The sequence below is a fragment of the Pseudophryne corroboree genome, chromosome 11 (genome assembly GCF_028390025.1).
Source record: "Pseudophryne corroboree isolate aPseCor3 chromosome 11, aPseCor3.hap2, whole genome shotgun sequence".
In the NCBI taxonomy this organism is placed as follows: Eukaryota; Metazoa; Chordata; class Amphibia; order Anura; family Myobatrachidae; genus Pseudophryne; species Pseudophryne corroboree.
Genome location: NC_086454.1, coordinates 116,197,378 through 116,220,561, shown reverse-complemented (window position 1 = coordinate 116,220,561; position 23,184 = coordinate 116,197,378). Strand labels below are relative to the sequence as shown.

At 41.9% G+C, this 23,184-nt stretch overlaps 1 protein-coding gene across 1 annotated transcript in view; it reads left to right on the top strand.

Moving 5' to 3' along the window:
• LOC134968667 (mucin-5B-like) overlaps positions 1–23,184 on the top strand; it is a 163,765-nt gene that overhangs the window by 73,377 nt on the left and 67,204 nt on the right. The window contains exons 12-14 of the mRNA XM_063944188.1: positions 2,012–2,176; positions 6,889–6,983; positions 19,097–19,223. Coding sequence (XP_063800258.1) covers positions 2,012–2,176; positions 6,889–6,983; positions 19,097–19,223 — 387 coding nt within the window. The remainder of the gene's footprint in view (positions 1–2,011; positions 2,177–6,888; positions 6,984–19,096; positions 19,224–23,184) is intronic.

Genomic DNA, 23,184 nt, shown 5'->3' with positions numbered 1-23,184 from the left:
TACGTGTCTCAAATCATATTAAAAAGTATTTGCATGATATCATACCCTCCAACATGACCTGCCCCACTAGGTACAAAGGGCTCTGTATCTGGACTTCCCTCTTAATTTATTATTGCCATCATCTGTGAAGAAACAGCTTTCTTATCATTTAACTAGTTCAACACAGGTGATAGAAATCATAAATTAAGAGGGAAGTCCAGAAACAGAACATTTTGTACCTAGTGGGGCGGGTCATGTTGGAGGGTCTGTGATATTATTAATATTGCCTAAATCATAGTTTCTCAAACTCGGTCCTCAGGACCCCACACAGTGCATGTTTTGCAGGTCTCCTCACAGAATCACAATTTAAATAATTTACTCCACCTGTGGACCTTTTTAAAATGCGTCTATGAGTAATTAATACACCTGTGCATCTGCTGGGTTACCTGCAAAACATGCACTGTGTCTGTGGCCTAAATCTTTGATAACCTCTGATTCTCACTTTATTACGGTTATAGAGGATTAGGGTTATACTGTAAATGCCTGTGATTTTTTTTCTACATGAGAAAAAATAAGGAACTACTACAATTTATTTTGGATTGTGTAAAATTTATTGCAAACCCAGGATATTCCTGGGTTGGTGTCATTTACACTGCACACGGGACATCTCCATGTGCCGGGAGTGCACCTCTCCGTATTCACACGGGATACCTGCTCACACTGCCCCGCAACCTGGATTCTTCTCAGGACCAAACCTGCAAGCTACCTTGTTGGATTTCCAGGTAACTGGACCAGAGTTATTTTTTTAGGACCTTTTCACTCAAGCCATGACCCGGGTTAACCCAGCAATACCACAGGTCAAAAGCTTGGTATGAATGGGAATAGCGATTGGGATCTATTGCTTCTATGGAAGTTGTGTTTGGTGATTTAATTAATTGACATGCATGCATACATTGATAATATTTTGTTTATATGTAATACAGGGACATACTGATGAATTCATTGAATTTACATAAGAATGAATTTCAGCTTTAATCAGTACATCAGTACATCTATTTCCTTAATTTAAACATTTTTGTTGAATAAGAGTAAGCTTTGTCTAAGGATTTTACTGACCCATTATGTACTTGTCGTTGTCCATGACTACTGCGTGAAGCTGCCTATGCACCTAAAGATTTAGGGGTCTATTCATGAACCAGTGAAAAGAGTGGAGAAGTGACCCAGTGAAGAAGTTGCCCATGGCAACCAATCAGCTGCTCTGTATAATTTTATAGTATGCAAATTATGAATGTTACATCAATGCTGTTTGGTTGCCATAGGCAACTTCTCCACTGGCTCACTTCTCCACACTATTTACTGCTTTATGAATAGACCCCTTATTGTCTGATCTGGTTGGTTGGAACGAAAATCTGGAAATGTATAGGAGCAAATGACAATTAACCATTTGCTCTGAAATGCTGGAAAACTGACAAAAATGGTGGTTCAGACAAATTGGTTAAATCCATTTGATTTAACTTAAATCAGATGGATTTAACCAATTTGTCTGACCATTTTTGTCTGTTTTTCAGTGCTTGGGACAAATGGTCAATTGTAATTAGCTCCCATCCATTACCAGATTTTCGTTCCATCCAGTCAGATCGGACAATACATCTTTAGGTGTATGGGCAGCTTGGGACTTTAGCAGAAATTATTTTCAAAATGCATACTGTAGCTGATGACACAGACCTCTCAATGGACCTATGTTGTTATTGCAATGCTGTGTGTTAAAGGACAGCCTTAATTGTCACCGACAATGACTTACAGGTACAACGGCACTTGTTTGAAATTGCAATTTTGTTTATTAACTCTTTTATTTTTTATTTTTTTTATTAGAGGCTTCCTGTTTATCCAGCACAATATGGTATTCTGATACTGTGTATCACAAATGTGACTGATGTACTTTTGCTGCATTCAGACTGATGATAAATACAATACAGAAGTTCTTTGTGGGTTTAAGGTAACAGCAATAATGAAGCATTTTTTTTAATTGAAGGCCTTTGTGGAAACTTTAATGGGATTGAAGCTGATGACCTGAAGACCATAAGTGGGGTGGTGGAGGAATCAGCGGCAGCTTACGGCAACTCCTGGAAGATAGCAACTTCATGCACTGATGCGAGCGATGTCTTTGATAACCCATGTATCAAAAGCAGTAGCAGAGGTATAGTCAGTAATATTGTGGTTTATAAGTTAAATAGAAAGCGGTTAGCATTTACTATCTGTGTTTCTTTATGGTGGTCAAATACTATAGAGGGATGCAGTGGAAATACACATTACTTTATTCCTTTTGTAATAAGTAATGTCATGAAAGAGTTACAGTAACTACCACGATTCATACTTGATTACTCACTTGGAATATCCAGTAGGTTCCCAATTCTTGGGTGACTCTCGCAGATGTTTGGAAAAAAAGGCAAGTCTCCCAAAGGCCCCCCTCCTTGGGAAGTGGGTGGTTTTGATGGCTAGATGACGTGATTAGCACTGAATCCTATTATCATGGCCCTGCTGCCTCTTTACAATTCTGGTAATGGGGGCATTATGTAGTGGGAGGTAGGCCCATGCAATCATGGTATCATGCTCCCAATCCGCTTACTTGACTATAACCCTCCCTCCCCCCCCCCCCGCAACTCCCATGTGACTACCCCGCCCAGAGAGGACACCTGAACAGCTGAAAGGCAGCCATGTATGCCATAGTTCCATCCTCATTCTGATCATGTGCTGTTACCAGTGGCAGTATTTTAGCTATAGACCCCCCCCCCCCCCACCCCCACCCCGCGCCTCCCAGTAAAATCTGCCACCTCAGCTCAGTAAGCCAGATGCAGTCTGTGATATAGCACTGGCTACACTGTGACTGGCAGTGGCTTCCTATTGGAAATCCTGCTTGCCAGTCACCCACAGGGAAGACCAGACTGTGATTAGCAGAGAGCTGACTTCCTGTAGGTAGCCACTCCCTGCTTTCAGCCCTTAGCCAGTTTCTATGGGCTGCAGCTGGGGATTTGAACCAGTCCCCGCCCCTGTCAACTACTTAGCGCAGGTGTCAGGACCTGGCCAGTAGCGGGAGCAGGCAGCACGGCCAGTGACAGCCCTCCTCCATCTAGGAGCTGCAGCTGGCTGCTACTCCCGGGACAACATAATTTTGAATGTATGTCAAATAAATAACAAAATCCCACTAAATCAGCCTCCCCATCCTTAAAACCAGGGTTAAGCCAGCATAGCCAATAAGGCCATTTAACGTTCTTCCACCAATATTTTATCTAAAATCTTCCGTCAGTTGATTCATCTTTTTTTATATGTTCCTATGTTTAATCTATAACATTTAGATTTGGGTGAGTTATATTGTTTCTGTGCATGGTAAATACTGGCTGCTTTATTTTTACACTGAAATTTAGATTTCAGTTTAAACACACCGCACCCAAATCTAACTCTCTCTGCACATGTTGCTTCTGCCCCACCTGCAGTGCAACATGGTTTTGCCAAAATGCTAACTCTTTTGGTTTGCTAACAACTCTGAATAGCCCTCTCAGTACCTTAGTACCTCAATTTTTATTATTTAACCTCTGTGCTCAATTCTGGATATCACAAAAACCTGGACGGTTAGGGCGGTATTCAATATTTTCCACCCCCTTCCACACCTGTTCTGTTTCTGCTGATGGGAGTGGCATCATCACTCCAGCTCGCTACCCCCAGGGTAGCGAGGCACCCAGCCCTTTACGCAGCTAAACCTGATTACTATGGGCATGATATGCGCGATAATGGAGATCCATTTTTAGAAAGGAGATTGGGTGCGATATATCATCTGAATGCCACCATTAGTGAATGCATGATCTGGCCCTTTTATACAGTGCCGTAACTAGAGATTTTGGTGCCCTGTGCCAGAAAAAGAATTGATGCCCCCCCATGTTTAAAATCGGGACATTGCGCGCCAAAGGCGCACTTAAAAAATATAGGGGCATGGCTTTATGGGGAAGGGTCATGGTCATAAAATAATACCAATACATATTACATCGCACAGTAACCTCCTTTATTCATATTACTCCATACAGGAGTGCCACTTATACACATTACACCATGTGGAGCCACTTACACACATTACACCAGGTAGAGCTCCTTATACACATTACACCAGGTAGAGCTCCTTATACATATTACTCCAGATATTGGGGCAGATATATTAACCTGGAGAAGGCATAAGGAAGTGATAAACCAGAGATAACTGCAAGGTGATAAATGCACCAGCCAATCAGCTCCAATCTGTAAATTAACAGTTAGGAGCTCATTGGCTGGTGCGTTTATCACCTTGCACTTATCACTGGTTTATCACTTCCTTATGCCATCTCCAGGCTTAATACATTACATCTGCCCCAGAGTCCCCTTTTTACACATTACGCCAGACAGAGCCCCATTTTTATACATTACACCAGGCAGAGTCCCCTTTTTACACATTACACTGGGCAGAGCTGCCTGTTTATACATTATGGTAGTAGAATCCCCTTTTCTATACATTATGGCAGGCAGAGTCCCCCATTTGACACATTATGGCAGGCAGAGTCCCCCATTTGACACATTATGGCAGGCAGAGTACCCCTTTTGACACATTATGTCAGGCAGAGTCCCCCTTTTGACACATTATGGCAGGCAGAGTCCCCCTTTTGACACATTATGGCAGGCAGAGTCCCCCTTTTGACACATTACAGCAGCAGAGTCCCCCTTTTAATACATTATGGCAGCAGAGTCATCCTTTTTACACATTATGGCAGGAGAGTGTGTGTGTGTGTGTGTGTGTGTGTGTGTGTGTGTGTGTGTGTGTGTGTGTGTGTGTCATATTTACCTTTGACCAGCCAGCAGTCCACTCCTCTTATCCTTCATACTCCATGCTGCGGCTTTTCACAGTGCAGGGCACTGTTGGTAGGCTGGGGGTGGTCTAGGAGAGACATTATCTCTCCCACAAAATGGGGGGGTGGGGTGGGGGGAGAGCAGGAACAGCTGCAGTGCTGCCCGGCTACATATGCTGCCGGGTAATGCACTGCAGCTCAGCTGAGTGGTGACTGTGGACGGCTGGGCGAACCTCACAATGTGGTGGCAATGCGGCCCAGCGGGTGCTGCTGATGGTCTTGCACCCACAGTGCATATGTGCTGTATGCCAGGCACCACTGGCACACCGCTAGCTAAAGCCTTGCCTTTTGCAGCAAAACGTCGGTATCCACCTGAATCCGGTAATTATAAGCTACTGATGATAGCGAGCAGTAACAATTGTTTCACTAAGAGCAGCTCACAAAGCCAAATTTAATTAAATTCCGGGGACGCCTAGTAAGGTCCAATAAGCCTATTGTTATTGAACAATACATTGATATATGGACTTGGTTTTTTAGCTGTTTTTAACTTTTTCTTTGGCATATATTATTGAAGTAAAGTGAGTGTTGTAGTTCATAATTATCATAAATTAATATAAGAATGTTGATATATAAAGAGTTTAACTAAAAACAAGCAAGAGCTTGGTTTAATAAAGCATATTTTAATTTATTAATCAGACTCCTTGGCTGTTGTATCTGAGATACAGTGCATATGATTATATGAGCGCCTCTATTAATTTCTTTTTCTTTTAGGCATCTTTATTAGGAGCATTACACAACTCCTATATAGGGGAGAACGTACAGCAAGTACTGTATCCAGCTTTTTGGACAATACAGTTTAGGTCCAAAACAATATTGTCTTTTATTATTATTCATTATACATAGGCACTGCAAAAAATTGTGTTGGTTTACTGCTTGTGCATGCATGATAATGTACCAGATTATTAACAGCAATACACTGTAAAAAACACATCATAGTCATGTGCAGTAAAATGTAACATATATACATATCTCCCAGCTTTCAATATTGTAGACTCGAGACTCCTATATGCGGCAAAGCTGAGCCTGTCTGAAAAGGGGGCATGGCTATGATAAATGGGGTGTGGCTTCATGGGAATGTCGCGACCACCTGCCCCCCATTTTCTGTCACCGAGGGTGTATGCCCAGCACCCTATGATCTACTGGCATGCCTCCAGTCTCTCTGTCTCCTGTGAAGATGCTGTGCGCACAGCCTCTATTCACCGCTGCTCTACAGCAGAGCAGCAAGTGACAGAAGCCTCCCAACTGGCACCACCAAGGGACACTATGGCCTGCAGGTGGGAAAGTCCCACAAAAACGGCACTGTCCCATGAAAATCGGGACAGTTGGGATGTATATACTGTATTATGTATTATTTAAATGCACAGTCTGTAACCTGAGAGGGGATTGACCCTTAGGCAATGGGACCCACCAGGTGGGTCCCATTGCCTAAGGGTCAATCCCCTCTCAGGTTACAGACTGTGCATTTAAATAATACATAATACAGTATATACATACCTCCCAACTGTCCCGACCATGTGCTTAGTGCGCACATACATATAACACACCTTTCATACACAACCTACAGTGCTGTGTTGTGGTGGTGAGTATGTAACTGGTATTTCTCTCAGCTCTCTCGGTTTCTGGCAGTGCCTTCACCTGAATCTTGGTAGGCCATTTGGTATGGTTTCTTGGGTGGGACAGCGGGACAGTTGCCGAAAACTGGGACTGTCCCACTGAATTCGGAACGATTGGGAGGTATGCTATTGATGAATCACTTAGAGATCTTCTCTTTATGATTGGACAGAAGTCCTTTAAGTGCAGACTCCTTTCGTGAGTCTAACACCAGTCTACAGATGAAGCCTTGGTAGCCACAGAGAAATGCGATACTTCAGTCATAGCCATAGTTCAGGTTCAGTATTTAAACAAAAGTATATAACAGGATATGTCGTATAATAAATGTTCAAAGATTATAAAGATTATTGACATGATGCTATCATATTTTCAGCGGAATATGCCAAACACTGGTGTTCTCGTCTGATAAACACCACTGATGTCTTCGCTGCTTGCCACTCAGAACTGAATCCAACACTTTACAGCAAGGTAAGAAACACAGAATTGTACCTGGTTTATTTTTAGGTGGCTGAAAAGAAACGTAAATGTATTAAATATTGCTTTTGTCTGTAAATGCAAAATGCAACACAATACCAACACACCTCTCTTGGCATAAACCTATAACATTTACTTTTTCTAATAAACCACATTTGCAATTTTTTCTTAAAAAACAACAAGAATTCTTCATTTTATGTAAGTGAAGATTCTCTATGTATAGAGGTACTGAAATAATTTAGTGAAAAAAAAATATGTCTAGGGGGAATCATGTATCATGTATCATGTCTCATGGGGGACTGATCATCAGGCCGGCAGTTGATCTTGGCATTCTTCATCACATAATCAGCAGTGATGTTGTCGGTCAGGGACTACCACATCACTGCCTGGTGGCTGGGCCTGCAGGAAGAAATTATTTCTGCTCTTGCGCAGAACAGTTATCTAATGAATTATTTGCTGGGGAACACAGTGGGGATACGGTCGTTGGGTCGACACAACTTAGGTCGACACTCATTAGGTAGACCACTGAAGGTCGACAATGCTGTTAGGTCGACAGGCAATATGTCAACATGGGCGTTAGGTTGACATGTACTAGGTCGACAGGTTAAAAAGTCGACATGTGTTTTCACTATTTTTTCACTCTTTTGGATTTTTTCATTCTTAACGGTCCACGTGGACTACGACTGGAATGGTAACCTGTGTCGAGCGAAGCGAGGCACCGTGCCCGAAGTGGAAAAGTTAAAAAACTCATGTCAACCTTTTTACCTGTCGACCTGGCACATGTCGACCTAGCGCCCATGTCGACCTAGTGCCTGCCAACCTAGTGCAACTGTCGACCTTCAGTGGTCGACCCAATGACTGTCGACCTAAGTGGGGTCAACTCAACGACCCATTCCCACGCAGTGTGGATGGCATGGTTACATTGGATGCGACTGCGTCACTGAAAACCCATATGGCTGCAGTAACATCCCATGCAAGGCTATGGTATAATAGACTGATAATTCAAAGGTCGACAGTTTCTATGTCAACACAAAATGGTCAAAAGGCACAAGCTCAACTGAGTCAAAAGGTCGACATGGCCCAAAATGATGACACGGAAATGGTCAACACATGAAAAGGTTGATATGAGTTTTTATGTTTTTTTGGTGTCAAATTTTACTTTCCAGAATTTGGAACCCCAATTAGTGTACTGCACCCTGTCGTAATACTCGCTTCGCTCGCCATGCTTCAGACAAAGTGCCTTGCTCTGCTACCGCTGCACTCGGCACAAGTTACTATTCCCAATTGTAGTCCACATGGATGATAAAGTATGAAAAAGTTGAACAAATTAAGAATTCCAAAGAAACTCATGTCGACCATGTGAGGTGTCGACCATTGTCACGTCGACCATTTGAACCTATCCACCTACTGATTATGTCGACCATATGCCTATCAATGACATTTGGCGTCAACTTATTGACTGTTGACCTTTTGACCTATCATCCGGATACCCCCATGCAACCGCATCAGGTCAGTGGTTAATAAAGAATCTATTGAAACCTCGTTTTACAGTACCTCTTTCTAATATACTGTCATCCCTACATCCCCTCTATCCTGATTCCTCACCATCTTACTCTTTGTATGTGTATGTAAATTTGTGTGCAACATTAAACATAGAAACATAGAATTTGTCGGCAGATAAGAACCACTTGGCCCATCTAGTCTGCCCCTTATTTTTTTTATTTTTTTATTTTATATTATTTTTTATCACTAACCTTATTTGATCCTTATTTCTTTGTAAGGATATCCTTATGTCTATCCCATGCATGTTTAAATTGCTCTACTGTCTTAGCCTCTACCACCTCAGATGGGAGGCTATTCCACTTGTCCACTACCCTTTCTGTGAAATAATTTTTCCGCAAATTTCCCCTGAACCTCCCCCCCTCCAGTCTCAGTGCATGTCCTCGTGTCCTATTGCTTCTCTTCATTTGGAGAATGTTTCCCTCCTGGACTTTGTTAAAACCCTTCATATATTTGAAAGTTTCTATCATGTCCCCCCTTTCCCTTCTCTGCTCCAAACTATACATATTGAGATTTCTTAGTCTTTCTGGGTATGTTTTGTGATGTAGGCCATGCACCATTTTAGTTGCCCTCCTTTGTACAGTTTCTAATGTATTAATATCCTTTTGAAGATATGGCCTCCAGAACTGAATACAGTATTCTAGATGAGGCCGTACTAATGACCTATACAGTGGCATTATTACTTCTTTCTTTCTGCTGCTGATTCCTCTCCCAATGCAGCCAAGCATCTGACTAGCCTTCCTCATTGCCTTGTTACATTGCTTACCTGCTTTTAAGTCATCTGAAATAGTGACTCCTAGATCCCTTTCCTCCTCAGTAGTTTCCAGTATAGTGCCATTAATACTGTATTTAGCTTTAGGATTTTTGAGACCCAAGTGCATGATTTTGCATTTTTTGGCATTAAACTGTAATTGCCAGACTCTTGACCATTCCTCTAGTCTACCTAGATCCTCAATCATTTGTTTTACCCCACCTGGTGTGTCTACCCTGTTGCATACCTTTGTGTCATCTGCAAAAAGGCATACTTTCCCTTTAATGCCATTTGCAATGTCACCAATAAAGATATTAAAAAGCACTGGTCCAAGTACAGATCCCTGGGGTACTCCACTGGTAACATTTCCCTCCTGTGAATGCACTCCATTTACCACAACTCTCTGTTTTCTATCCTTCAACCAAGATTTTATCCATTCAATAATCCTAATATCCAATCCCAAACTTTCAAGTTTATTTAGCAGTCTGCGATGTGGAACTGTGTCAAAAGCCTTACTAAAGTCTAGATAAGCTATATCCATGGCTCCACCTTTATCCATCACTTTAGTCACACAATCAAAAAAGTCAATAAGATTTGTTTGACATGATCTCCCCCCAGTGAATCCATGCTGTTTGGGATCCAGTAAATTGCCGGATTTGAGATAATCTACAACTCTTTCTTTTAAGAGTGTTTCCATCAATTTCCCTACTACTGATGTAAGACTCACTGGTCTGTAGTTGTTTGCCTCTTCCTTGCTTCCACTTTTGTGCAGTGGGACTACATTTGCTCTTTTCCAGTCCCCTGGAATTTCTCCTGTAGCTAATGACTGGTTGAATAATTCTGTCAATGGTGCTACCAGCACCTCTTTAAGTTCTTTTAATATCCTTGGATGTATCCCATCTGGCCCCATAGATTTGTCCACTTTCAGCTTTGAGAGTTCTGTTAGGACCTTCTCCTCTGTAAATGTACTTGTTTCATTTTCCTGAATATCCCTGCAACTTAACTGTGGCCCCTTCCCCTCTCTTTCAGTAGTAAATACTGAGCAAAAATAATCATTAAGATGATCTGCTATTAAATTGTCTCCTTCAACAAGACTTCCAGTGTCCGTCTTTAGTTTTATAATTCCGCCTTTTGTTTTTCTCTTTTCGCTTATATACCTAAAAAAAAGTTTTGCCTCCTTTACCCACTGACTGGGCCATTTTCTCCTCAGCTTGTGCCTTTGCACATCTGATTACCTTCTTTGTCTCCTTCTGTCTAACAAGATATATCTTTTTGTCTTCATTATTTTGTGTCTGCTTATATTTCCTAAAAGCCATCTTTTTTGCTCTCACAATATTTGCTACTTCTTTTGCAAACCACACTGGCTTCCTTTTCCTTGTGTTTTTCCTAACAGTTTTGATACAAAGGTCTGTTGCCTTCAATATTGCACATTTGAATGTTTCCCACCTCTCCTGCACTGTTTCCAAGTTCCTCCACTCTGCCAAAGAATTGCTTACACATTTTCCCATCCCTACAAAATCAGCCTTCCTAAAATCCAACACCTTTGTTTTTGTATGGGACATTCTGTAGGTAGCAAAGTTTTATAAGGGAGTGGGACCCCATGTACATGAAGCATACTGCTAACCAATCATAGGCTAAGTTTTAGTTAATATGACAGCAGTCGTGGCCTGATGACTAGAGAGATCTCAAGTAAGCCAGAGGAGGTGATAACTTATTCCTAATCATAATAATACCATGGGATATATCCAATTATGTGCAAGTTTTCTACTGCAAACAGCCCGAGCGGACCTCATGCCCAATTTTGGATTAGAACAGGTATGTGCGCTTCTGATATCCAACTTACAAAAAAAAAACTACAGTACCACAGTAATTTTGCTCCTGGTGTGAGAGTGTGCAGTGGTGTAACCAGGGCTGCCACAAGCAATGATGGTATATCGTATTTTTCCGTATTTTGGAATAATTGCATGCCATAATGAGATATCATGGCGATGGGACCTAAGTCTAAGCACAGAATGCATTTATGTTTCATATACACCTTATACACACAGCCTGAGGGTAATTTTAGCCAATAGTTTTAATAACTTTGTGCATTAAACAAAGTGTTTGTACATTCACAAAATAATACAGAAAACTGTAATCTGATCTGTAAAGATATCATCCTCCCCACCCACTGTCATAATTCCATGTTTTTTTGGCAAACTACTACACCCACCTTTACAAGACAGCAGGATCTCCTCCTCACCTCCCCACCTAAACTTACACCCAAGTTAGTTGACATGGGAGGAGGCAGAGAGAAGGAGAACCTGCCACTGGGTGGTAGGGTGTATCGGGGATCAGATATCCATGTTAACATTTACTTGAATTCTGTGTCTGCTGCATTTACATGACTGCACTGCTCTCAGAGCCTTGCTTGTGAGTGCAGCTGTCATTACAGTGGCATAACTATTCCCCTGCAGACACTGTGAAGGCTTGGAGGCACAGGGCTGCGGGGCACTGATGCTGACATGCGGACTGGCAATCTTCTAAATGTCCCACCTAAAATGGCTGCCGCATGACAAGATTGATCCCAGAGAAAGACCATGCTATGATGCCCCTTCCCACATAAAATTCCCTTTATTAAATAACACATTTCAATATACTGCCATACCCAGGGTTCAAACTAAAGATGTGTGGTGGATACTTTTTGGGTTTTGTGTTTTGGTTTTTCATCTGGATCTCCAGATTTGGTTTTGGATCTGAATTGGTTTTGCCAAAACCACCCTTTCGGGATTTGGTTTTGGGTCTGGATGTTTTTTGAAAAAAACATAAAATAGCTAAAATCACAGAATTTGGGGGTAATTTTGATATTACGGTAATATTAACCTCAGTAACATTCATTTCTACTCATTTCCATTCTATTCTGAACATCTCACACCTCACAATATTGTTATTAGGCCAAAAGGTTGCACCGAGGTAGCTGGATGACTAAGCTAAGAGACACAAGTTGGCGGCACAAACACCTGGCCCATCTAGGAGTGGCACTGCAGTGGCAGACAGGATGGCAGTTTAAAAAAACTAGGCCCCAAAGAGCACATAATGCAAAGAAAAAAAAGAGGTGCAAGATGGAATTGTCCTTGGGCACTCCCACCCACCCTTATGTTGTATAAACAGGACATGCACACTTTAACTTTTTCAGCGACAGGGTCTGCCACATGACTGTGACTGAAATGATTGGTTTGTTTGGGGCCCCACAAAAAAAAGAAGCAATTAATCTCTCCTTGCACAAACTGGCTCAAAAGAGGCAAGATGTCGTCCTCATCTTCCGATTCCTCACCCCTTTCAGTGTGTAGATCCTCATCCTCACAGAGTATTAATTCATCCTCACTGGAATCCAACATCACAGGTCCCTGTGTACCTTCTGGAGGCAATTGCTGGTGAAGGTCTTCCTGGAGGAATTAATAAATCATTTTGATGAACATCATCTTCTCCACATTTTGTGGAAGTAACCTCCTACGTCGATCGCTGACAAGGTTACCGGCTGCACTATACACTCTTTCAGAATACACACTGGAGGAAGGAGGGGGGGGGGGGGCAACTTAGGTAAAATAAAGCCAGTTTGTGCAAGGGCCTCCAAATTGTCTCTTTTTCCTGTCTGACATGCCTACTTGGATGCTGTGACCGATATAATCCTCCACCATTCTTTCAATGGTTACAGCATCAAATGCAGTGACAGTAGACATGTCAATAATTGATGGCAGCTCCTTCAGTCCGGACCAGATGTCAACACTTGCTCCTGACTGCCCTGCATCACCACCTGTGGGTCGGCTAGGAAATGTTATCCTTTTCCTCGCAGCCCCAGTTGCGGGAGAAAATGAAGGAGCTGTTGACAGGTCATGTTCCACTTGAGTTGACAATTTTCTCACCAGCAAGTCTTTGAACCTTTGCAGACTTGTGTCTGCTGGAAAGAGAGATACAACATAGGCTTTAAACCTAGGATCGAGCACGGTAGCCAAAATGTAGTGCTCTGATTTCAACAGATTGACCACTCTAGAATCCTGGCAAAGCGAATGAAGGGCTCCATCCACAAGTCCCACATACTTAGCAGAATCGCTCCATCTTATCTCCTCCTTCAATTTCTCCAGCTGCTTCTGCAGAAGCCTGTTGAGAGAAATGACCTGACTCAAGCTGGCAGTGACTGAACTGACTTCACGTGTGGCAAGTTTGAAGGGTTGGAGATCTTTGCACAACACGGAAATCATTCTCCACTGCACTTGAGTCAGGTGCATTCTTCCTCCTTTGCCTATATCGTAGGTGGATGTACAGATAGAGTCATGGCTAGTCGTGGCTCCATTTGTGTCTAGGCGCGCCCGCCTGGGCGCACCTAGTCACGGTGAGCGTCTCCGTCTGGGCGGAAGCGCGTGCCCAGACAGAGACGCTTACAATGGGAAGCGGCTCTGTGCACTCCCGGCGTGACTAGGTGGATGGATCGCCTAGTCACGCTGGGAGTGCACGCCTGCGACTAGGTAGGCATAGATAAGAAAGGCTCCATCTATATAGGTTTGAATGGCCTTTTGCTGCTCCTCCATCCTCTGAAGCATATAGAGTGTTGAATTCCACCTAGTTACCACCTCTTGGTTCAGGAGTGTTTGCTGGTGCTCCAGTCTTCGGCACGCAGTCGCTGAATGTCAAAAGTGGCCTGCAATTTTTCAGGCTACTGACATCATCTCCTGCATGCCCCTATCATTTTTAAAAAAAATCTTCACCACCAAATTAATTGTATGTGCAAAACATGGGACATGCTGGAATTTGCCCAGATGTAATGCACGCACAATATTGGTGGCATTGTCAGATATCACAAATCCCCAGGAGAGTCTAAGTGGGATAAGCCATTGTGTGATGATGTCCCTCAGTTTCCATAAGAGGTTGTCAGCGGTGTTCCTCTTTCAGAAACCAGTCATGCACAGCGTAGCCTGCTTAGCAACAAGTTGGCATTTGTGAAATACTGCTACTGGTGCCACTGCTGTTCTTGATGCGGAAGGCAATTCATCTACCCAGTGGGCTGTCACAGTCATGTAGTCCATAGTTTGCCCTGCTCCACTTGTCTACATGTCCGTGGTTAAGTAGACAGTGGGTACAACTGCATTTTTCAGGACACTGAGGACACTTTTCTTAATGTCCCTGTACAATCCAGGAATCGCTTGCCTAGTGAACTGGAATCTTGACGGGGTTTGGTACCGGGGACACAGTACGTCCATCAGCTGTCTAAATCCCACTGCACCAATTGTGGGTACTGGACGCACGTCTAAAACCAGCATAGTTGTCATGGCCTCAGTAATCTGCTTTGCAACAGGGTGACTGCTGAAATATTTCATCTTCCTTGCAAAGGACTGTTGGATAGTCAATTGCTTAGTTGAAGTAGTACAATTGGTCTTACGACTTCCCCTCTGGGATGATGATCGACTCCCAGCAGCAACAACAGCGGTGGAAGCTGCAGTAGGCGTACCACTCAAGGATCTTCAGGAGGAATCCCGGATAGGAGAGGACTCATCAGTCATGCCAGTGACATGGCCTGCAGGACTACTTACATTCCTGACTGAGGAGGAAATTGACATTGAGGGAGTTGGTGGTATGAATTGCAGGAGCTTGGGTACAACAGGAAGACAGGATTTAGGTGTCAGTGGACTGCTTACGCTCTTACCCAAAGTTTTTGAACTTGACAATTACTTCTGATGAGAATGCGCTGCAGGTGACGTATAAGGGAGGATGTTCGAAGGTGGTTATCGTCCCTACCCCTACTTATTATGGATTAACAAAGGCAACACATGGCTTGACACCAGTTGTCCGAATATGTGGAGAAATAATTCCACACCGAAGAAGTGGGTTTTTTTTTTGTGTATTTTGCCCAGGCATGACAATGGGCTTTTTCATCCCATGGACAACAACTATCTCCACTGGTGCCTTATTCAAACAAAGCACATAACCATCAGAATCCTCATCGTCAACTTCCTTCTCAGCGCCAGCTATACCAATATCCTCCTCATCCTGGTGTATGTCTACAGTGACATGCTTAATCTCAATATCAGCAACTGGACTGGCGGTGCTCCTTCCAGTACTTGCAGTGGGCGTGCAGAAGGTGGTAGGAGCCTCCTCTTTCCATACAGTCTTGGGAAGGTCAGCCTAGACATCGCAACCTCAGACACACTTGGACTCTCCTTGGGGATTTGTGATATCTCTGAACGCACTGTTTTTTCCTGTGCTTTAACAAGCTTAATTTTTTTCTTATTTTTCGAGAGGGAGGAGGGCTTCAATTCTCATGAGAAGCTGAGCCATCAGTCATGAACACAGGCCAATGCCTTATCCTTTCCTTGCCACTTCTTGTCGTGAATAGCATATTGCCAATTTTACATTTCTCATCAGCTAATTTCTTTTTTATTCTGATTATTAATTTTTGCTTCTTGGATTTTACATGCCCTCTATGACATTGGGCATCGGCCTTAGCAGACAACGTTGATGGAATTGCATTATAAATGTCATGTCTGGTGGCAGCAGCAGCTTCATCACTAGTACTAGGAACTGGAAATGGTCCCTGATCTTCCACTATTTTTTCCTTCAAATTGTTGTTCTCCATTTCACAGGACAGTACCCCTTTATTATTACAGCACACCTTTATTATTACAGTGCCCCTATATTTTCACAGCACCCCTGTATTCTTACAGCATACAGGACCAGTGTACTTTTATTTTATCAGCACCCGTGAATCTTTACAGCATACAGGGCCAGTTACTTTTATGTTAACAACAGCAGCCCTGTATCTTTACAGCATACAGGGCCAGTGTACTTTTATTTTGACAGCACCCCTGTATTTTTACTGCATACAGGACCAGTGTACTTTTATTTTACAAGCAGCACCCCTGTATTTTTACAGCATACAGGACCAGTGTACTTTTATTTTAACAGCCGCACCCTTTTATTTTTACAGCATACAGGACCGGTGTACTTTTATTTTAACAGCAGCGCCCCTGTAGTTTTACAGCATACAGGACCAGTGTACTTTTAGTTTAACAGCAGCACCTCTGCATTTTTACAGCATACAGGACCGGTGTACTTTTACTTTAACAGCAACGCCCCTGTATTTTTACAGCATACAGGACTGGTGTGCTTTTATTTTAACAGCAGCACCCCTGTATTTTTACAGCATACAGGGCCGGTGTACTTTTATTTTAGCAGCAGCACCCCTGTATTTTTACAGCATGTAGGACCAGTGTACTTTTATTTTAACAGTGCCCCTGTATTTTTACAGCATACAGGACCAGTGTACTTTTATTTTAACAACAGCACCCCTGTATTTTTACAAAATACAAGACAGGGCCAGCGTACTTTTATTTTAACAGCAGCACCCCTGTATTTTTACAGCATACAAAAGAGGGCCAGTGTACTTTTATTTTAACAGCAGCACCCCTGTATTTTTACAGCATATAAGACAGGGCCAGTGTACTTTTATTTTAACAGCAGCACCCCTGTATTTTTACAGCATACAGTACCAGTGTACTTTAATTTTAACAGCAGCACCCCTGTATTTTTACAGCATTCAAGACCAGTGTACTTTTATTTTAACAGCAGCACCCCTGTATTTTTACAGTATACAAGACTGGGCCAGTGTACATTTATTTTCACTGCACCCCTGAATTTTTACAGCCAGCACCCCTGCATTTTCACTGCATACAGTAGGACAGTGCCCCTTCCCCTGTACAACACAGTGACAGCCAGAACAGCAACACCCCTACAGCTGCAGCACCCCTAAAAGCACATGAGACACCAGTGACAGCCAGGACAGCACCCCTAACAGCACAGGGACACCACAGTGACAGGAACAGCACCCCTACAGAGCACACATTGACCCACCTGACTCCACCACCTACAGAGAGAGACAGAGGTCTGTCTCCCTCACTCTCCAAGTCAGGAGTGAAAATGATGGCGACACGCGGCTTCTTATATGGAATCCAAATCCAACAGCAGGAAGATGACATTTTGCCTTGTTCTGGTTTCTGTGTCCTGCATTAAGTCCCGATCCAGACTCAGATTCTGGCTTGGAATGTGATGTTCGGGGGGTCGGTTCTCTGAGAACTGAGCCCGCTCATCTCTGATTCAAACCTATAACCTCTTGAATTCTAATTGAACACCTTTCTCATTGACCTATTTGATCCTGCATAAAAACTATGAACACTTTATGAAGCTACTGGTACTTTGTAAAAAAAAAAAATAGATCAGCTCTATGCAATTGAGCAGATCTATGTAGTGTGCAGCTACCCATCCAATCTCTTTCAGCCATACACTACATAGATCTCAGTTGCAATGCTATAACTTTTTCACAAAGTACAAGGTAGCATCAAATAGTTAGAATTCTCTACCATAGAATTATCTACCTTTCTGTGCAGGGGCAGATAGCTTAATGAAGATATTGTCTGACTGCAATGTCACAGGCAATGGGTTTGAATCCCAGGTATGTCAGCATCTTGAAATGTAATAAAGGACAGTGTGACTGAATAACAAAGAAATCTCAAGTTGAGTACATCAATGTTGTATAGGTATTAGCGGCAGAAGGGGTCAGGGTAGGATACAGCAGCGGTCAGGAGATGCTTGGCTTCAAAAAGGGGGGAAGCTGCAAGTAAAAGTAATTAAAACAGATAATTGACAATTGCCACCAAGAGTGCCCCCTACCCTGCTGCACTATGTGTGGTGCCCCCTCTGCACACACCTAGTTATGGCCCTGTGCACCTTATATGCCATAATCACCTCTGCATGCCCCTTTTTATACCCCAGAGCATCTTAATGCTCCAATATATGCCCGAGAGGCACCCCATGCCCCTTTGTATGCCTTAGGGCACCTCATGCTGAAATATATGCCCCAAAGCCCACTCATGCCTGTTTATATGCCCCAGAGCCCCCTCATGTTCTTATATATCATGTCCTGTCATAAGACTCTGGACAGATCAGAGTCCCAAGTGAAGAAAGAGCTCACTGGTAATTTCTCCCATGGAACCCACATGCGGCCACCATGTCTGCTAAGTGGAGTCCAAGGGGCATACTTTTTAATTATTGGGTATTGGTCCTGATAATGAACATTTCTTATTGCTGCATTTCATGGCAACAATAAATCAAGGATGTATCACTAAACATATGCAGGTAGGGAGTAACAGATAAGAGCACATCCCTGTGATATGTTAGAAATAAAGTGCTTACTTATGTGATTACTATACTTCCAGGGTTGGTGCCAGGCCACACTACTGTGCATGTGTATGCTGAGAGTATTAGTTTAGTAGCAATATTGGCACTGTACAATGGATTCATGTTTGTAAGTAAAGCAAAAAAGCAAGCAACTCGGCCAAACCATGTTGCACTGCAGGTGGGGCAGATGTAACATGTTCAGAAAGATTTAGATTTGGGTGGGGTGTGTTCAAACTGAAATCTACATTGCAGTGTAAAAATAAAGCTAACATTTGTGGGCTACATGCAAAAGCAGCCGGTATTTACTCTGCACAAGCAAAATCGAAGTATACTGTATGTGTTTGCTCCCCTTGCATGGCAATATGGTTCTGTTTCAGACACAAAGTTTCTGTTTTTTTGCTTTACTTACAAGCATGAATCAGGCCCAATATTATCACTTTAAGACATGGGTCTGATTTCACTTTAATTCTGATCCAGACTGATAGAGTCAAAAAAAATCCATCTGGACACATTCTCCAACCACTGTATCCAGCATAATTTACAATATTTTCCTTGTGACAGCATAATCTTATTTCTGCCTCTTTTATTCTAGCACTGCATATATGATGTATGTAACTCTATAAACAGCGAGGAAGCCATGTGTTCCTGGCTTGCAGACTATGCCAGCGAATGCCGGAGCAGAAATGTGTTTATAGAAGATTGGAGAGAAAATATATGTGGTAAGAAGCTGCATGCCTGCTTCCCAAGGCTTACATGTTAGTCAGCAGTATATATATATGATATTGTGAAAGTCCACACTACTAGACACCATACATATCAAAATCCCAATGTAACAATAATCAGTCCACTTAGCAGAAGTGGTTTATTAATCTTGTAGTACACAGATGTGTATATATTATATGCACAATGGTGGAACTATCCCAGTTGATGGGGGTGTGATGGCTATGTGGCCTTGAGGTGAATAGGGACCTGGTGATGCTAGTCCATTTGCTGCCTAAGTCCCCCCTCCCACCCGCACATTTTGGTCCATTACTATATAAACTTCTTGTGAAGTAACTGCACCAAAAGTACTTCTAAAAAGTTTGCTATTGCAATGAATCTCAAGCATACACCTGGTAGAAGAAACAAGTAGAATACAGGTGCACTGATCAGAGAAATTGTAATGGCATGTACTGTAAAACATGATGTTTTTTAATAAATCAATTAAAAATAGATAACAAGTCAGCCATAGAAACATTTTAAAAATGTATATACTGTACTATAAGTGTATGCAGTGTATAGTATATCATGTGGTTAAAATTGGTGGGGAACTGATTACTATTCTATATTAGTTCAATAATACAGCTGTGTGGCCACATCCTGAGGAATGTTCAGCGTAGCCTATAAGTTCTCGTTATGCTCTTGTGTTATTCAACTGACGGTGTTGTCAAAATAATTAAATTGGAGTTGCGTAAATATTGTTATATCACAGGTAATTATATAGGGGAAATTAGACCGTCTCTTGAATATCACCACTTGTAGGCAGGAAGGATATATTTAATAATACTGGAACAATTAGGATTGGTATGACCACTAAAAAAATATCCGGTTAGTTTCCTTAATATTAATACGCATAACTAAGATTAAATAATAGCCCACTGATTTAGTATTGGTAATGTTTATTTGAACTCATGTATAATAATAGAAAATAGATTTTCATCCACTTTCAGACATAGGGAATGGCATACTGTATCAACGTTTGGAGAGAGATAAAGTGTAGAGAGATAAAGTACAAAGCATTCTTCTCCTTACATTTTTTCAAACACAGCCTGTAAAATGGCAGCTGGAAGCTGATTGGACTGTGGACGGTTCTTTATCTATCTCCTCTTTGTCCCTCTCCAAGATTTCATACATCTCCCCCATACAGAGAATAACACCCGGTCATACAGCTGTCTTGTAGATAAAGAATTCAGTGGATACAAGTAAAATTATGAGTGAAACAGCCCCTTGATACAGTATTGCAAGAATTCTTGATGAGAACGATAATATAAGGATATTATCTATAAGGATAATAGTCCATTTGTGGAAATTCAATCAGTTTATTACTGTAAGTAAAACAAACTCCACTATATTTCTGACATTGGATATTGGTTTGATTTTAGTATGCAGATCTGAGTGCAGAAGACTATTAATAAAGATTATGAGTTTAGAAATATATTAATTTGTATAATTTTTATATTATCTAAGCAATGAATGATTACTTTAATAATTATATTTGCACACCCAGGTTATTTAGGTAGTAACTCAGTTTATAAGAAGAGTACATTTAATAAAGTATAAATAAACATCGTACATTAATAGTTCAATAAGATGTCAGAAATAGTCACTTGGTAAAGTACAACAGTAGCCATACAGAGAATAGTCTCAATATTGTATTTTCAATATTATGTTTGATACAGTGTTGCCTACAGGAAATGTAACCATTTGTTCTCTTTCTGCCCAGCCTAAAACAATGTATGTGGGTACGCATGATAATAAACTAGCTTATAGTAGTTCTTAATCATGGAGTCTAAAATTAAGATAAGCGAAACGAGTGTCAGAAGTGTTTCAGGGCCTGAAACTATTCTCAATGCCATGCTTTTAAATTATATAATCCTCTATATAATCATCAGTTTATTAAGAAAGCCATAGAGAGATTATCACCTCTGACACTTGAGAAATGCTTCTGTCATGGGTTTATTTTGGAGACTTTTTCCTCATTGCCATTTCATGAAAGCCATATTTAATTAGTTTTTATCTAATAATTGAGATTCCTAGATATTGCTTTTAGGTGTTTTGTTATTTCCTGCAGCATTATATAGTCCAGTCTTTAGGTTCATTTGCTGGAATACCCACTACTGGTTAATTTTCAGCTGCCTTCAGCATTCTCCATTTGTAAATAATTTATCAATCTGCAGAATGATTGTCTTCCAATTGTTTGGAAATAGACTGTAGCACAAACTGATGGCTTCCCCGAGTTCTTTATAAATAAATTTTCCTCTTAGCATTGTGTATGCATCACCCTGCATCATACTTGCTGACTTTTGGGCTTCCCTTTCCAGTAGAGGCAGAAGGGGCATGGCATTATGAAGTAGGCATGATGGGGGGTCATGGCGCCATGCTTATGAAATAATGGCTTCGCCCCTGCTAAACAATGGCATGATTTCCAGCATGGTGAACTGGGGCTCAGGTATGACGAAGTGAGTCAGTGTGAACCATGTTACCTGCCTTTAAAAAGGTATTATGAAAATCATCAATCTAAGGGTGTGTACACACGGTGAGATCCTTGCTATGCCTGATTTTTACTTGCGATTTCCCTTGAACTCCCCGGAGCCCAGATAGCACAGGTTTTAACTAACTTTTCTTGAGATATGGACTATGTGTGCTTACGATTTTGGCTTATGTGAGATTTTGGCTTATGTGAGATGAACTAGATAGTACACCGATCTAGCAAGGATTGACTTGCCTGCACAGTCTATCTTTTCTTGCGATGCCGACCTGGTGGGACCGCACATCGGGATTGAATCGGGATCGCAAGGTGACTTTCACCTTGCGATCTGCACTAACTTTTCTTGCGATTTTGACTATATAGTCAAAATCGCAAGAAAATATCTCACCGTGTGTACACACCCTTAGGAGCACAGAGACTATAAGATGAGAGACAAAGAAATTTAAAAAATAATACATTTTTCAAATAAAATTGGCAACAATTCACCAAATGCATGTCTAAAATAAGTAACTCTTATTTATACAACATGCTGTACTTCACTGCAAATGGTTAATATACCAAGTTACTGTTATGGAGCTCCATTAGAATTGCATGAGACCTCTAGTGCCACTCTGAGGGTTTTCCGCCTACAACAGCCGCCCACTGTTACCTTAATGTATTATGCACACACCAGTACTTAGGATGCCACCAGGTCTTAAGCCTCAAGCAGTAGTGGCTCATACAATTAGCTGGAGACCACTGGATAATTGTCTGGAGTAGTAACAAAAGGCAGACAGGGTAGCTAGTGGGGAACAGTACACACATTGGCTTACCTCTCAGAGCAGGATCAAGACCACAGCAGCAGCAGGTAGGGCACTGTGGGGGACATGTACTAAGCAGTGATAAAAGTGGAGAAGTAAGCCAGTGGAGACATTGCCCTTGGCAACCAATCAGCATTGACGTAACATTTATAATTTGCATACTATAAAAGCATACAGAGCAGCTGATTGGTTGTCAAGGGCAACTTCTCCACTGGCTCACTTCTCCACTTTTATCACTGCTTAGTACATATCCCCCTCAGTGTGGTAGAGCAATTAAACACATTAAGGCTGGATATGAGTGCTAGCAGGCTGTAAGAGACAGAAACATTAGAAAAACAATGGCAGCGCAAAATCCAAGAGTTAGATAACAATAGCAAGGACTAGGTTCAGGCACAGCAGGAGAATCCAAAGCACAGGCATGCAGAGTATCCATAGGAAAAGTGCCAGAGTATAAGAATCCAGGACACAGACCAGCAACGTACACTAAAGTATAAGCTATAAGCATCATGGTGGAACAGGACTGACTGCCTTATAACAGAGAGCGGGTCCAATCAGTACAGGCAGAATGGGAAGGCCCACATAATCAGTCATTCCATGCAGCTGCAGTGGTGCATGTAGCCCAGGTGCCCGTGC